Source organism: Typopeltis vanoorti, chromosome 1, assembly GCF_054136105.1.
Source record: "Typopeltis vanoorti isolate ZY-2024b chromosome 1, IOZ_Tvanoo_1.0, whole genome shotgun sequence".
Lineage (NCBI taxonomy): Eukaryota > Metazoa > Arthropoda > Arachnida > Uropygi > Thelyphonidae > Typopeltis > Typopeltis vanoorti.
This window is the reverse complement of record NC_143549.1, coordinates 79,182,564-79,199,453: the sequence shown is the minus strand read 5'-3', so window position 1 is coordinate 79,199,453 and position 16,890 is coordinate 79,182,564. Positions and strand designations below refer to the sequence as shown.

Genomic DNA, 16,890 nt, shown 5'->3' with positions numbered 1-16,890 from the left:
TCATTCTCTGCAACACCCAAACTTATTCTAGCAATATTTGTAAACATACATACTAGCTTATTTCTGGTTCTATAACAAGCCTCCCCAACCCCCATCATTCTTTCTTCTGCTGGCCATGTATTGAAAAAAACAGCCTAGAATTACTTTTCACCTCATTAGCCAATTACTGCTCATACCCAGGGTTGCCAGATTTTCGAAAACCAAATATGGGACATGGATGACCCATGTCCCGTATTCGGAAAACCAAGTACGGGACAATTTTGGTGAGTTGGTTTTACAAAATGAAAATTAAATCTAGTATTTTGTTTTACAAAATAAGTATCAATACTTTTGGAACTATAACTCAAAATGCTCAATTTGTGTTTCTGAGTGTTAATATGTTGTGTAATATCCGATCGTCCTCCGTGTGCAATACTAAATATTCATCTTCAGATTTTGCACTCAACTTTGTCGTTATCTTTTCCTTTTGCAATAAAATTCCATTCTTTCGAATAATCATCATTAAAAACGCACTTTCATTTTGGCACTGTTAAGGGCTTAAGGAAAGAAGTAAAATTTAATGTACCTTTGTATAACTAATAAAGAAAATTAATTTATTTTTAATTATATATTTTATGTATTAACCAAATATCACACATTCGAAAAAGGCGAGATATTATTTTTGAATAATTATTGAAATAACATCCACATACTGTACCGATACCGTACCACAGAATGTCCAAATAAGAACTGTTTGAAAATAAGCTAATACAATATATCTGTACAGAATTATAAATAAAATGCTTATACTACATAAAAAGCGACTAATGAAAGGGACCATGCTGCCATTGTAAACACAATTAATTTCCTCGAATTGTCAATTTTTATGACTTGCAAATCAACTTAATTTGGATTATTCGAAAAGAATATTGAAAATTATAATTGCTTAAACATAATGTTTATAATTTTATATTTTCATTAAAATATGGGACATTAGGCTGTCCCTACAAGTACAATACCGGACAGCAAAATTCGACGTCAAATACAGGACGTCTGGCAAGCCTACTCATACTACACTTTTGCCACCCTTAGCAAATGAGTTATCTCTCTTGCTCTTTGTAGCAATCGACTATTACCACCATTCATCTTATGCTGCCTCAATAGTGCCTTCTAAATTACATGCTTCACCTCTTCAATGTGTTTTCAAAGGCAATGTCTGAATACATTCGGACATTGCCTTTGCCAGACAGTTCCTGGAACAGGTCCCAAGCAGTATTGATCTCTTTTCCTTCCAATTCTTCATTCCATGATATAGCTGCAAGCTGTCTCCTGAGCTTGTCATAATCTCCAACCTTATAGTTCCACGTATATCCTTTTCCTGCAGAAGTCCTCATAGATTGGCTACTACCCAAGTAATCACCTCACGGTCACTATCACCAACTGGAGAGAGATAACATTCTCTGATGAGATAATCAAATCCAAGAACTTTGATCCATGTGTACCCTCTTATGTACCACTTAAAGTGGTTATCCCTCAAAAACTCAACAAATTCATTCTCTTTGCCTCCCCCCCCCTCCCCCGATGCTCTCTCTCTTCATTCTGGTCTATATTACTATACTGCTTCAAAACCACTGCCACTGTGTTTACTTCTTTCATCTCCACCTTGATGGAGATTACTCTCTGCTACCACCAACAGCACTCCCCTCCCTTCTCTGTTGCCTGTCCTCATGAGAAACATCATGTCCATCCATCTTTATTCCTGTCAGAATATCATCCTCACTTATTCTAGCAATATTCGTAAACATATATACTAGCTTATTTCTGGTTCTATAACAAGCCTTCCCCCCCCCACTCAGATGTGACTTTGTCATCCCCCCCAGCCACTTTTCTCTGTCATCACTGATCTTACACCTCTCTTCAAACCTGTTTATTTCCCTCACATCCCCAGGCATTCCCAATCCTTTCTTGTGCACATACATTTGCTCCTGTATCCATCATCCATTCTTCTCACACAGTATTTTCCCCATCCTCTGTTTCCCTGTTTGTCTTGTGTTCCTTCTCTTTCATGCTCTTCACTCATGCTACTTGCCTCTGTATTCACAAGCTCTCCCACCCTACTTACCTACTGTTCCATGTCACCTTACTGCCATTTGTAGCAAAAGTTTCTCCATCTGACTCATACCAAATCCATTTAAATGTAGCTTATCTCTTTTATACATCCCCATTCATCCCACACATTCTCAAAATGAATTCCTTTCTCTTCACACATCTTGGCTAGCATCCAAGAAGTATCCAGATACTACCTGGATATTCAGCAAACAGCAATGAGTTGGAAATTTGGGTTTTTGTCTATCAAACTGTATTCTGTATTGCCTTAAATCAAAAGACAATGAGCATACAGCATAACAGAATGTTGTGCTGGCTGGGACATTGCCTAGTTAAACAGTACCCTCACTTAAACTTGCTCACACGCACACACTACTATTTTTGTTGATGAACCAGGATGAACAATGAAAAGTTAGCTAGTGGAACAAATTCATACTCACTAACAGCCGAATTAAAGTTAGAAACCATCAACATAAGAACATATCAGTGAAAAAGAATTGGAACTGCCAGAAGAATTACAGAAGTATCACATTGTCATAATTGGTGTCATCACCAAAACTAAACAGGCAATAACAGTTAAGATTCTTTTAAATAATAACCACATGTTGCATTCAAGAACTAATGATTAGGTAAAGGAAGGAGTAGTTATGGTATTCAACACTAAATACAAAGATAATTTTGAATGGCAAGCAATTTCCAGTAGACTGATATGGTCAGACATCAAAGTGGGGAATTGGACAGTGTGACTTATTCATGTTTCCACAGACAGTTCTATGACAGAAGAATTTTTCCTTCATATTTTGGGGTAATTTGAAAAGGGAAAAAAAAAAAAAAAAAAAAAGAGCAAACCTAATAACAAGTACCTATTGAATTTCTGTTCAGGATATGGACAGATCATTGACTCTCCATATTCCATCATAAAAATAGCACAAATTCACATGAAAAGACAACACACAAAATGAAACTTTCATTTGCTGTGTTCATAGGTAGTATCTTCATGCTGGTTCAGGACACAGGATTATACATTGTATTTAAAATAGGAAGTGATCACTTTAATTTTCAGCTGGACAAAGTGAAATATCATATAAAAAAGAAGTTGTAAGAAAGTTTTAAAAAGAATCGAAATCGAGCAGCTTTTAGAGGCAAGCAGTAGATTCAAATATACAAATATTATTGAATTAAAAATGAGAATTTGAAAACAAGAACCAAACCTCGGCGACTTGGTGAACAAAGACTGAAGAAGACATTGATTCAGGCAGAGTGGCAGAGGGTCAAGTTGTATATGTAAAGATAGAAAAAATCAGAACTACATAGTGGATTCAGAATGTTAGAGTCCATGGAAAAAAAGGAAAGCTTACTGAAATTTCCTAGCAAGCAAGTCAGTATGGGCACTGAGAGAATACAGAAAAAATGTAAGAAAAAGAAGATTCTCTCTCTCTCTCTCTCTCTGTGTGTGTGTGTGTGTGTGTGTTGTAGAAGTAGTTAAACAAAAAAAGTCATGGGAAAACATTGGTAAGAATATAGAAGAAAAACTTGGTATCTCTTCTGGGTCTAGGTGGTAGCCCCCCCCCCCCATAATGGCATTGTACTTGTCTGTAAGAATGTCTGCTTTGCATTATGGGATACTAAGGTAATTAATGTGAAGCTATTAGCCTCTACATACAAGTAGCCTAGTCATGAAGATACGTCACATGCAAGCTTTGTTTGCATGTGACTTGCAATTAGATAAAGGATTAAACAGGATAATTTCGGACAACTCCAAGGAGTCGACAGACTCATCGAGGGAGGCCCTAACATCATGTCAAGAACAATATTCGACATTCACACAGTATCTATCATACCTCGCCTTGAACTCATTCACAATCATAGCACCCACAACAGACTCTGGCAGCTTATTCCACTTATTCACCACTCTCCAAGTAAAAAACCTAGCTCTAACACCCTTGCTAACCACGTTCTTGCCCAGCTTCCATGTATAGCTCCTAGTCCTCCCACCATCAGTCCTATTCTCAAAAATATCTTCTGGATCAATCTTATAAAAACCCTTCACTAATTTCAATGTCTCAATCATATCACCCCTTTTTGTCTATCAACCAATTTTTGCAACCCACAAATCTTCAACCTGTTCTCATAGGGTTCATTCCATAGACCTGCTGTCATCTTGGTCACTTGTCTCTGGATCCTCTCCACCTCCTCCCCATCAAGAAGAAACCCTGGCACCCATATCTGGGCACAGTAGTCTGGCTCGATACAGAGGAACAATAACTTGCTTGTCTCCGCTTGTTAAAGTATTTTTCAGCAATCATGGGATTTGATGAGCTGATTTAGCCACTTTTTCGATGTGCCCCCTAAACTTCAACTCCCTCACCAACACTCCCAAATCCCTGGCCTCATCAATCTCCTGGAGTACGGTTCCACCAATGTGATATACTGCTGCTAATCTTTTCACCCCAAAATGCATAACCTTACACTTTGCCACATTAAATTGACATTCATTTTCCTTAGCTCAGTCCTCCAAACTATCCAAATCATCTGGCAAAATTTTGACATCCTGTGCACTCACTATTGCTCTACCCAACTTTGCATCATCAGCAAACAAGTGGACACCTCTCAGATCCTTTCCTATATCGTTAATGAACAAATTAAACAGCAGTGGTCCAAGAACAGATCCTTGTGGCACACCACTAGTCACAGGCCGTCTTGTGGACTCTACTCCTGAATAAACCACTCTCTGATATCTCTCCATCAACCACCCTCCTATCCATCTCACCAACCTTATATCCATCCTCATATGCTGCAGTTTACTGATTAGAATTCCGTGTGGTATCCTGTCAAAGGCCTTAGCAAGGTCCAGTAGAATCACTGTAAACCCATTGCCCTTATCCAGTTCAGCCGTCACTGTGTTATAAAACGTGAGCAAGTTACTGAGGCATGATCTACCCTTCACAAAACCATGCTGTCTCCCATACAGTATCCCATTTTCATCTACCCAATCCTGTATTTTTCTCTTGACTAATTTCTCCAAGACCTTGACAACGACTCCTGATATGCTAATCGGTCGGTAATTTACAACAGTAGTCTTGGAACCTCCTTTATGCAGTGGAGCTATTTTCCCCTCTTTCCACCCCCTTGAGACTAACCCAGACCCCAGATTTAAATTAAAGAAAATGGTCAAGGGCACTGACAATTCTTTAGCTGCTTCACGTACGACACGAGCTGGTATACCATCCAATCCCACAGATGTATTGACATTGAGGTTTTGTAATAGACTACTCACCTCCACTTCATTCACCACAATTCCCATATAATCTATTGGTTCATTCATTCCTGCAATGTCACCACCTGGATGATATATTCTTGCAAAGTGCTCGCTCAGTAATTCAACTATATCAACTGATTCGGTTACCTCCCTACCATCAGCATTCTTTAAAATCATTCTGCCATATACATTTTTTCTTTTACTTGCAACATATTGAAAAAACTGTTTGGGATTCTCTTTAGCTTGCATGGCTAATGTTCTTTCATAATCCGTTTTTGCTTTTCTTACCACATTCGTTACCCTTCTGGCCTGTGCCTTATACCATTCATGTGCCTGCCGGTCACCTTTCTCCTTAAATTCCCTCCATGGTTGTTTCTTTTTTTGCAGCTCAAGCTTAATGGTGTTATTCATCCATTTAACCCCTACTTGATTTTTTTAAACATCATTCTTATGGTTCAGATGTGTGAAAGTTTCTCAGTAACTACAAGTCTCTCCACAGTGAAAATTTTGTTGATTTTGGATTCTTTGGATGAGGACCAGTGGACCTGTTCTTAAGGGATCCGTTTTACATTATGCATTTCACTAGAATTCTGTTGTACCACTACAGCAAAAGCTGCACAAGATAAAATCATGTATGGTTTTTCAAAAAAATATGGTTAAATATAAGGCAGTCATATATTATGATTGTAATTGTGAAAAGGAAATGTTATACACACTGTTATGCTAAAAGTTAAACTTCTAGTTCTTTCTCTCTCTCTCTCTCTGTTTGTCATGTATTAAAAATTTTCTTTGATGTCAATCTTATAGAATCCCTTTAATAACTTATAAATTTTTATCATATCCCTTCTTTTCTGTCTGTAGAATAAGCATTGCAAGCCAAACCTATCCCCATAGGGAGCATCCCATGGAATTCTCTATCCATGGCAGTTCTTAGAATTTTTCGCTATGGTCATGTATTCACCTTTGGATGTGATGTCATTCTTCGCACGTCTTGGGAAATTTCTGTCTATGACAATTCCTGGAATTCTTCACTATTTTTATAATTAGACTTACTGATTTAACATGAGTTAAATTACATGATGACGTCAGCCACATTATTTTAACAAAGGCTCATTACAAGATTATTACGAAAATTACCATTTCTTTAAGTACATTCTCCTAAACAAAAAACATGTAAAAACAAACATGATAAGTTATGAAGTGACATATTATGAGAGATTTGACATTATGTTTTGCTTTGTGTAATGTTTCATTTATTTATCCCCATTTAATTTTAGCATTTTGAAAAGCTTTTCTTTGGGCACCTTGTCTTATGCCTTTTCTAGATCTATAAAACTTGAGTACAGATCCCCATGTCATATTCTCATGATTTCTTTACTGTTTGTCATAAAGGGAAAATCCAATCTTGACAACCTTTTATTGATCTTGTCAGTATGTTTATCAACATCCCAGTAATCCTTTGAGTTATTTTACCAAGTTTTGCAATATGTCCTCTGACCTTCAATTCTTTATCCTCACCATTACCCCCAAATCCCTAGCCTTATTAGTTTCCTGCAATCCATTACCATCAGTATGATACCAATATGTATCATACTGATGGTAATGGATTCAACTCAAAGTGCATAACCTTAAATTTTGTAACATGAAATTGACAGTCATTATCCTATGTCCAGAATGCCAATTTATTTATGCCATCCTGCAGGATATTTACAATCACCTTTATCATCAGTTATTGCCCTCTGTAGTTTTGCATCTTCAGCAAAACAACTTAATATCCTCTGCCCATATCCTTCCCTATGTTATTAATATACAAATTAAAGAGTATGGCCCTAGTACTGAATCCAAGGCACTCCACTAGTCATCTCATTCTCCTATATTCTGCTCCACCATACACTAGTGTGGTCTCTGTCAGCCATCTCCCACCCCACCACCACCATCACTCCACTCCATGCTACCAGCTTCATACCCATTCCTAACTTTTGTAATAGTTTTCCATGTGTCTTCCTGTCAGATGCAAAGTCCAGCAGTATCATAGTGTAGTTGTTTCCCTTATCTAATTCTGCTGTCACTCTATTATAAAATCTGAGTAAATTACTAAGAGGTGGCCTACTTCTTATAAAATCATGCTGTCTACCATAGAATATTGTATTCCTATCTACCCACTGCTGAATATTACCCTTAACCAACTTTTCCAATAATTTAATCACCATTCCTGAGATGTTAATTGGTCTGTAATTTACCACTTCTATCTTACTCTCCACTCCTTTGGAACCTTGCCAGAGCTGAGAGTTAGATTGAACAATTTCATCACAGGCACTGGCAGTTCTCTTGCACATAGCACACAATCTGACATGCAATCCCCACTGCTGTATTCACAATATTTTTCACTATGCTGAGTTCCTCCTGTTCATCCACCTCGATTCTGACTTCAGTCTCTGTCACATCAACTGCAAAAATCTTCACCTAGATGATACACCTTTACAAAGTGATCACTTAGCAACTCAACTATTTCTTTTGTTTCTGTGACCCTCCTACCATCAGCTACCGGAATCAAAGAGTTTCATGCCGAATATAGTAACTATAAAAGTATCGGCAACTACTAGCGTAAGCTAAAGCACGTAGTCCAAGTATGTAGTACAAACTAGGGCAACTTGCAGCAAAGGTGGAGAAAGTTCTGATCGCTGTTCTTAGTAGTTTCCATAATGTAAAACACATCTCCGAATGAATAGCGATCAGAACTTTCTCCTTCTTTGCCGCGAGTTGCCCTAGTTTGTACTACTTACTTGGACTACGTGCTTTAGCTTATGCTAGTAGTCGCCAATATTTTTATAGTTACTATATCTGGCATTAAACTCTTTGATTCTGATCTTTGAGTTTCTTATTTGGTTTTAAAACAATGTGGGATTTAATATCCCCTTAATAATTTAAATAATGTTTACATCGCTGAAATGAAGCCTATTGGCTCTTTATTTTAAATAAACTATAAATTCATTTTTCCTAACCTTGCATGCTTTTACACTCTTTATCCTAATAATTAAAGTCACCTATAATAATAGTTTTCTTGTGCCTCTGATTTGTCTGTCTCTATGCAATTCACAGCCAGTCCTATCCAGATGATCCTGCTCTGTAGCAGCACTCAGTTGTATATTTTGTTCTGTTAACCTCCATCTCACTCCAAACAGCCTCAGATCAATTTCCTGTATTCACCATCAGCATTTGGAATTTTTACTCTGGTTAGATTTAATTTCTCTGTAATAATTTGTAGTACCCATCCCCCACCCTTCCCCAATCATATTTTATTCTGTAACTGTATTTTTTTTATCAGCAAACTCTTACTAATGGCTATAATTTTTGGTTTCACTACATCTAATGCTAAGAATTCCTTGCCTTTATCCATAATGCTTCTGGCATTAGTACATACATGTGATAACCAACAATCTGGATGATAAGTTGAATTATGAACCAAATACCCTTCCCTGTTTCTAAAATTAACACTTTTTCTTTCATGATAAAATTAGTCCAGAATTTCCTGGGGTATCTACTGTTTCTTACTCTGTCATTACACTTCTACTACTCAGTTTAATGTGCACATCCACACTTTCATGCAACTACCCAGGCATATCTATTCTCACTGACAATTCACATTCACTCTTTACCAAACAACAATTCCTCCAAGTATGTGGTACCAAAATCATTCAAGTGCAATTCATCTGTCATGTACCAGTCATTTTGATTATCAAATACCCTCATACTACAACCATTTTGCCTGCAGCCTGCTTACTAGCTTATTTGCAATTCTCAGCTCACTTCCCTCATACTGTGGCAGCAAACTCACAATCATTACTCTTTTTCTCTCCCAACAACTCTTTCATACTCTCTCTGTCTCTCTCATCGCATCATTCATTCCAACTAACAGTCATATCCATTTGTTATGCTTGCTTACATATTGCCACATACCCAGGAAACACATGTCTGTTGCTTACCAGAACGTCACATACTTTTTCATCTTTTTTTTTTATTATTATTCTTGATCCTTTCTTTATATGTTTCTTCTCCTTTCCTGCTATTTCCCAAGCACTTTTCTAGTTTCTCTCCAACCTTCATGTAGTATTATGCAGCAATTCCAGACAATAACTTGATGTTAGCTAGTGTTAATTGATGTCCTGCTTAATATTAATTATTTGTAGTGAGCTACCATCATAACTTTTGATGTCGTTAATATGTTGTGGTCTTTTTTTTATGACACTACTCTTTTAGGATGATGATGTGATTCTGAATGACTTACTTGGCCTGATTGTTTGAATCCTACCAATGGCATGGATGTTTGTGATTATCTGTAGCTGAGAGATGAATATCTTTATTTAGATTGAGCCCACCATCCCAAGCACTAGAGGCAAAGCAGCCTGAAAAGATTATATTATGATAAATTATGGAGACTACTGCTACTGTGGGTATACAATAGTAGTCTCAATAATTAGCATAATGAATGCTGATCACTATGTAATATTGTAGAAAATGAAAAGTTCCATGTCTATAACATGGTTTCCAATTAAGTAAAAAAAATTAGCTTGCCCATGGCACTACTGTACTGTTGGTTTCAAACTTTCCTGAATGGAAGTCACATAAAATAATAAAAGTAGGTAGCTACCTGTACTTGGTTTTTTACACAAGGATAAGTTAACTTGCTTGGTTGCAAATAAAGACCAGAACATCCCCCCCCCCCCCAAAAAAAAAGTAATATGTTATTCTGTAAGCTCAAGTGTAAAAGTCTATTCCTACTGCTTGGAAAGCTAGTCATTCCAGTAATTACATTAAATAAATAAATAAATGCAAGCCTCATCTATATCTATTATACTTGACAAAGCTTAAGAAAAATTAAGAATGTTACTGAAACAGTTTTAATTTTTTTAAAAAAGTATTTATAGGTGTACTTCATGATTTTCAACTTTCTTTTTGCAGATTGATCAGGTAGCCAAAGTTGAGCGAATGCGTACAGCCATCTTGGAGGGCTTGCATGTTGAATTTGCCCGATCACCACCACCACCACCTCCTCCTCCGTTAACCCATCCTCCTCCTCCTCCTCCAATACCAGGTTTTCGTGGTCCACCTTTGATTCCTCCTGGTTCTGCCTTAAGTGTCCGAGGACGTGGTCGTGGCTTTTTAGGTAGGTAACCTTCATATTTTTTAATTGCTTCTTTTCCTAAAGCAAATTTCACTGAATAAAAGGTGGCTTAAAATATTTATCTTTAAAAAAAAAAGACTGTTGTGGCATGGTATTCTTCAGGATGAAGTCCAGTTAAGGCAAAATTAAGAAGAATTTTATATAGCATAAGATAATACTTCAGTGAGCAGTATTGATAGGATGTTACTTTTGCATTTGTGTATATTCATTTTTTGATTTTGGTACTTATGTCTTAGTGTTTGTGTTTTCTCTTTGGTTAAAAATTAGTTAAAATTTAATTCTTCTTCGTTAGAAAAAAATATTGCCAGTGTGATGTGAAAACATTTCCTTATATATCAGTTCCTTTAGGTTTACAAAACATCGTAACATTCCTGAACTATATTTTAAATAAACTTTTTTAAAGTTTAAAACTACACATTTTTAAACCTCAGTATATCAGGCAGTTGTGCATGTCATAAATATTTCATGTTCTTTCTGTTACATCTTAAGCTGTGTACAAAGGAAAGAATGTTTTACTTTCAAACTTATTAGGATATATATAGCTAAGCAATAATTAAGATAATTATCCCATTTAGATGATAAATTAGCAAGAAGATGGACTGAATAACCCATGAAGTTATTCAGTCCGATAACCTAGAGATAAGAATCATGTGTACAAGGTATGGCAATTTAATTCCTGGAATGGCTGCGTAGTGTCGCCTATGTGGTGATTTGGTCGAAGTCACATGAGTAATCGTCTTTGTACATGTTTTAACTAATGCGTGCATAAACCTCAAGGTGTTGCAGCCATTTTCTAGTTGGCTATTGCAAAAACAATAGAGATCTGCATGTAAACTTTGGCATAAAAATGTGTGATCAAAATTTGTGTGAAAATCAGCAAAACTACTCCTGCAACGTTGGAGCTGTTGAAAGTGGCACATAGTGTGGATGCTCTGAAAATATCAAGTGTCTTTGAGTGGCATAAGAGATTCAAAGGTGGGCGAGAAGATGTGAATGACGACCCCAGAAGTGGACAGCCAAAAACAAAAATGGCAGGTGCAAATGTGAACAGAGTGCAAGATTTGATATGGTCTGACAGACAATTAAGATGTGTGATTAATGGCTGATGAATTGAAAATGGGAGGGACTTTAAAGTAATAAACTGGTACCTAGTGCTAAAGAAATTTTCTGAAGTATTGTACTGTGGAATAAGCTTACTTGTTAGCCATAGAAACTTTTCTGTTTGAATAGTCGCACAAGATAGAGCTGATTGGTTGCATTTGTTATGATGCATTAACAGGAATTTTTCCGCTTTGACCACCTGAATGCCAAATCTTTCTACTGATTTGGCCGAAGCTGAAAAATCTGGAAAATATGATGGAGCAGCCACCGAAGCTGAATATGCAATATTCTAAACTTTCACCACAAAAGAAACTTGCCTTAAAATCTGAAATGATAATTAAACAAATCACATCTGATCTGGACCCAAAAATATGCCATCTAAAAAAGAATGTTGTTTCAGGATAAGGAACAGTCCTTATCCTGAAAGTCTTGGAAATAACTGTAGATTTCCCATTCATAGTAAGAGATACAAATAGTTCAGACTTGGACAATAAAATTCTCAGTTATAAACCCTATCTATCATTCCTTCTAGAAATTATATAAACCATTCCTCCTTTCTCTTCAAGATTCACAAATTTATTCCTCTTCTTATACCAAGGATTTCCGAGGAAAATGATCAAACACTTAAAATTCTACGTACCGTATCTATTTTCTAAAACAGCCATTAAATCATTACTATTCAATTGGAGTATTTAATATCTGATAAACACATCTCCTTCTATATAGGAAATGTCATTTATCAAGTTCCAAATTTCCTTTAATTTCTTACACAACTGTCATTCCAGTTACCTTTGTAACATAATAGCTAAAATCTTAAACTTCTTTCTTTATGAATGACTGCTACTAATAGAACTTTTTCTAACTCATACCAAAATTTCTTCAATATTTACATGTCTGCATCCCTCTCACAGCTCTCTTCTTAGCTGTGTACTGGTACTGGTTACTGTCATCATTATCATCAGGGATCACAAAAAATAATATGTATCTGCAGGCATTAATACTGGGCAAATGAGGCTGAAGAAAGGCAACAAAAGTCAGGTCTAGTACTCCTAAACAGTGTCCCCTAGTGGGCTAAATTGAGTCGTCTTGAGGCTGACGATCTTAAAATGTATGCTTCCCAAATTTGGGGCAGTCTCATGCACCTAAATTTGTTGAGATTTGGAAAGTTTTTTCAAAGATTTTAAGATCATCAGCCAAACAGCCAAGATGACCCAATTTAGCCCACTAGGGGGCACTGTTTAGGACTCTAGGCCAACTTCGGTTGTTTTATTACACATAACATTATTTTTTGGGATCCATGATGATAACAATGCAACATTGGCGAAATATAAGAAGGCATTAATTAAAGTTTTTTATAATTAATATCCTAGTATATGTTGTTATTTCCTGAAAATTTAAAAGCTTTGTGCAACCAACATATAAGCTTATCTACAAGAATACCTATCTATAAAAATGCAAAATTAAACATTTTTTAATGAGGATAACAAAATTTGGAAATAGATAACAGAATAAACTGTGCTGGTATAGTTCTACATATTCTATTATTCATTGGAGAGTCAGTTGAATGAATTTATGTAGAATAAGATAGAAACTAGCCAAAATACTGAACTACCAGCCACTAAATTAGAAACCTTTATGCAGCTGTACTCAAACTTCACTTATATGCTGTGTAAATGAAGTTTGAGTACATACAGCTGCATGTGACCAAAATACTTGGTCATATGTGTCGCTAAAGGTTCTAATGAAACTATTTAAGAATTCTGCTGGTCAGTAATCGTCAGTAGTGTTAATCACTGGGAAAAACAAAGGATCTTTTAGATTACTAATTATATGAAGAGCCAAAGGCTTCAATTCGGCGACGTGAAATTATTTAAGTTAAGGGATGTTACATCCCATAATATCCCTTAACTTAAATAATTTCACGTCGCCGAATTGAAGCCTTTGGCTCTTCATATAATTAGTAATTTATTAGGACACCTTCCTGGCAATTCTTATAGTAGGGTATGTAAGTTCTGTTTGCTACAAACTTGGTATTAACTAGGTCTACCTACTCACTGATGAGACCTCAATAAAGGTTGAAACCGGTCTGGGTAGTGACCTTCTCTCATAATGTAGAACAATAATACAGCTCCTAGGAGCTGAGTTTCACATTATGAGTAAATACCAAGAACAGTGATCGGAGCTTGCTCCACCCTTGTTATGAGTTGCCTCAGTGTTGCACTACCAAATGGGTTATGTGTTGCACTATCCAGGTATTTGCTTACGCTTGGACTCGCCGAACTTTGTATAGTTTCTATATTCGGCATGAAAGGATCTTTTAGAGTTCAATAAAGGGCTTATTGTGGATATCCATCTGGCTGGAGCCATGATTTTGAAAACAGCAGAGCTGATTTGTTTCTCAGAAGGTGAGATATATCCCAAGTGTAAAAATAAACCACATTGCTTGTCCAAGAGGCATAACTGTGATCCTCAGTCTGTCAGGAATAAGATTAGCATCATCTGAGAAGCCTTGTATGGGCAAACTTTATGTGTGCAGCAATTGACTTAATCATTTAATGAAGGATGTTCCTGATCCATTTCTCACTGAACTATGTCCAGGGAATTGAAGAGGATCAGTATTAGAAGTTGCTTGCCTATATGGAAACCATTGGTTTCTGTTAAGAACCAGAACATTCATCTACAGTGGTGTCAGGAAAACCATGACTGGACACTGAAAGACTAGAACAGAGTCATGGTACAAGGCAGAGAGTTTCACGAAGCCATATGAAGCAATGAACCCAGCTTGCCTTATAAAAACAAGGCAAGGTTCTGAACGGTAGTGTCATAGTATGGGGCATGTTCTGTTGGTACAGAACAGGTCCCATAATGTTGCTAGAAGGTTGGGTGCCCTCCAAGGAATATCTGAAAATGATTGCCGAAGAATACCAAACTGCAATGTTGACTTTTTATCCAGCAGGTTACCGTTCTTTTGTGGATGACATGCAAGAATTGTTCAGCAGTGACTCATTGAGCATGACAGTGACTTCCACCATCTTTCCTGGCCACTACAAAGCTTCGATCTGAACCCCATTGAGAATGCATTGATCCAGTTAGAAAAACAGATCTGCGAGTAAAGTCCTCTTTTGTCAAATCTGAGCCAGTTAAAGGGCTGTCTGGTGTATCCTGGTATGTTGTAGACATAGATGCAATCCAACACCTTGTGGAATCTATGACAAACTGCATATGTCCTGCAATTCGGGATAAAGGAGATCCAATGGTATTAAATATGTTTCTAATTCAGTGGCTGGTATGTGTAGCAATATAAATGGGACTGTTTAAATTAATTTTAACTTTTGTATCCGAGAGTTAAATTAGGAATAAAACAGTTAATCAGACTAGAGATCATAGATATGAGTTCTGAGAAAAATTAGGATAGTGAACAGATTGCATTGGTGGAAGAAGCATATTCAAAATGAAGATATTTTAAATGAACTTGATATTTACAGCCACTCCCCCAAATAAGTTGCAAGGACGTAGCTTTACACATGTCGAGATGCTACTGATAATATAGCATTGACAAGATGGTTTGAATAGGCTGGAATTGTGGGCAAATGGTAATGACTACCAATTCAATGTTAGTAAGTGTAAAATTACACACTTTAGAATACACAGTTACATATTATATTGGCAGGATTATGCTTGGAGTAACTGATAAGGCTAGAGATCTTGGAGTTATGATGGATAGAGAGTTGAAGTTCAAAGTTTGCATAGCAGAAATAATTGTGATGTTGAAACAGACATTAAGGATATGGAAGTGCTGCAAAGAGGTTACAAATATGATATCAGGAGTATGGAATGTACATTATGAGGATGGATTAAGAGTATGTGGACTGCAGACACTGGTAGATGGAACAAAGAAGGGGGGGGTGATATGATAGAAGTCTATAAACTTTTGAGAGGAAGTAATAGGATATTGATTTGGTTGATAAAATTTGGAGCTAATGCTATCATCCAGTTAACAAGAATTTTTAACTTAATGTATGATTAATAATCATATATTAAGTTAAAAATATATAAATAGATTATGGAAATTCCAAAATCTATTTATATATTTTTATATATGAATTATGTATACATTTATATATGACTCAATAATCATCTCAATGCCAAAAAAAAGCCAAATTCACTAAAATGTGCTGATTATGGAACATTTAGCTTAATGACCAATGCCTTGAAATAATTACATAGAATAATATTGAACGGATGCCAAAACCAAATAAATAAAATGATAGCTGAAGAACAATATGGACTCAGAAGTATAAAAATCAGTTGCTATACAAAAACAGGTCTACCTCTGCTTCATATATTTTGGAAAAGCATTTGACACTGTCTTTCATGATAAACTCTTAGGAATATTAGGAAATATTGATCTGGACCTAAACATATACTGGAATCAGCAGTCTGCAATAAAGATAATCAATATAAACATACTTGCACAATGGATTGATATTTGAAGAAGAAGAGTTCCAACAGGTTGCCTTTGCTGTTTGGGATCTTCTCAGAAAGGATGATGTGGGAAATCAAAACACATAGAGGTATTTCAGTTGATGGAAGAAACATAAGTAACCAAAGATATGCAGATGACACAGTACTAATCACTGAAAATGATCTGAAAAATATAGTTAATATATAAACTAACTGCTCTGATAAATTTTGACTAAACACAGAAAACAAAAACAGTAATAATCACAGGAATCAGCAGATCGATCCTAGCTGAGGAATTGGATAAGTACCAGATTGACAAAATAGAGGTGACTGAAACAAAAAAGACAAAAACAGGTGAGATCTTTCTGAGCAAATAAATACTTAACATATAAAAACCAAAATGCAATATTAAAAGGCCACCTCATAGAACACGTAGGTAGCTATACATATCTGGGAATTATAATAATTGATGACTGAAAATGTGAACATGAAATAAAAAATATATCAATAGCCAAAAATAACTTTTCTTAACATGAAACAAATATCTACAAATAGAATATCACTATAAATGCAAGACTACAACCGTTGACTTTCTATGTATATCCTTCATTAACATACATCTCAGAAACATGAACTAAAGAAATGAAAACAAGATTTGCTCTGGAGAAGTGGATTGGTTAGATGGAACAAGTTACAAACATATTTGTGGGTATAGTAAACCAGAAAGGAAGATTACTAAATGAGATCAGGAAGAGGAAAATGAAATTCTAAGGGAAATTCCTTGCTTAAAAAAAAAAAA

The 16,890-nt window shown here is 36.0% G+C and overlaps 1 protein-coding gene across 2 annotated transcripts in view; it reads left to right on the top strand.

The window, feature by feature from the left end:
• Positions 1–16,890, top strand: part of LOC150110124 (constitutive coactivator of PPAR-gamma-like protein 1 homolog) — a 299,942-nt gene that overhangs the window by 218,855 nt on the left and 64,197 nt on the right. For both annotated transcript variants that reach the window (XM_090397994.1, XM_090397986.1), the window contains exon 13: positions 10,304–10,508. In XM_090397994.1, the coding sequence (XP_090254120.1) occupies positions 10,304–10,508 (205 nt within the window). The remainder of the gene's footprint in view (positions 1–10,303; positions 10,509–16,890) is intronic.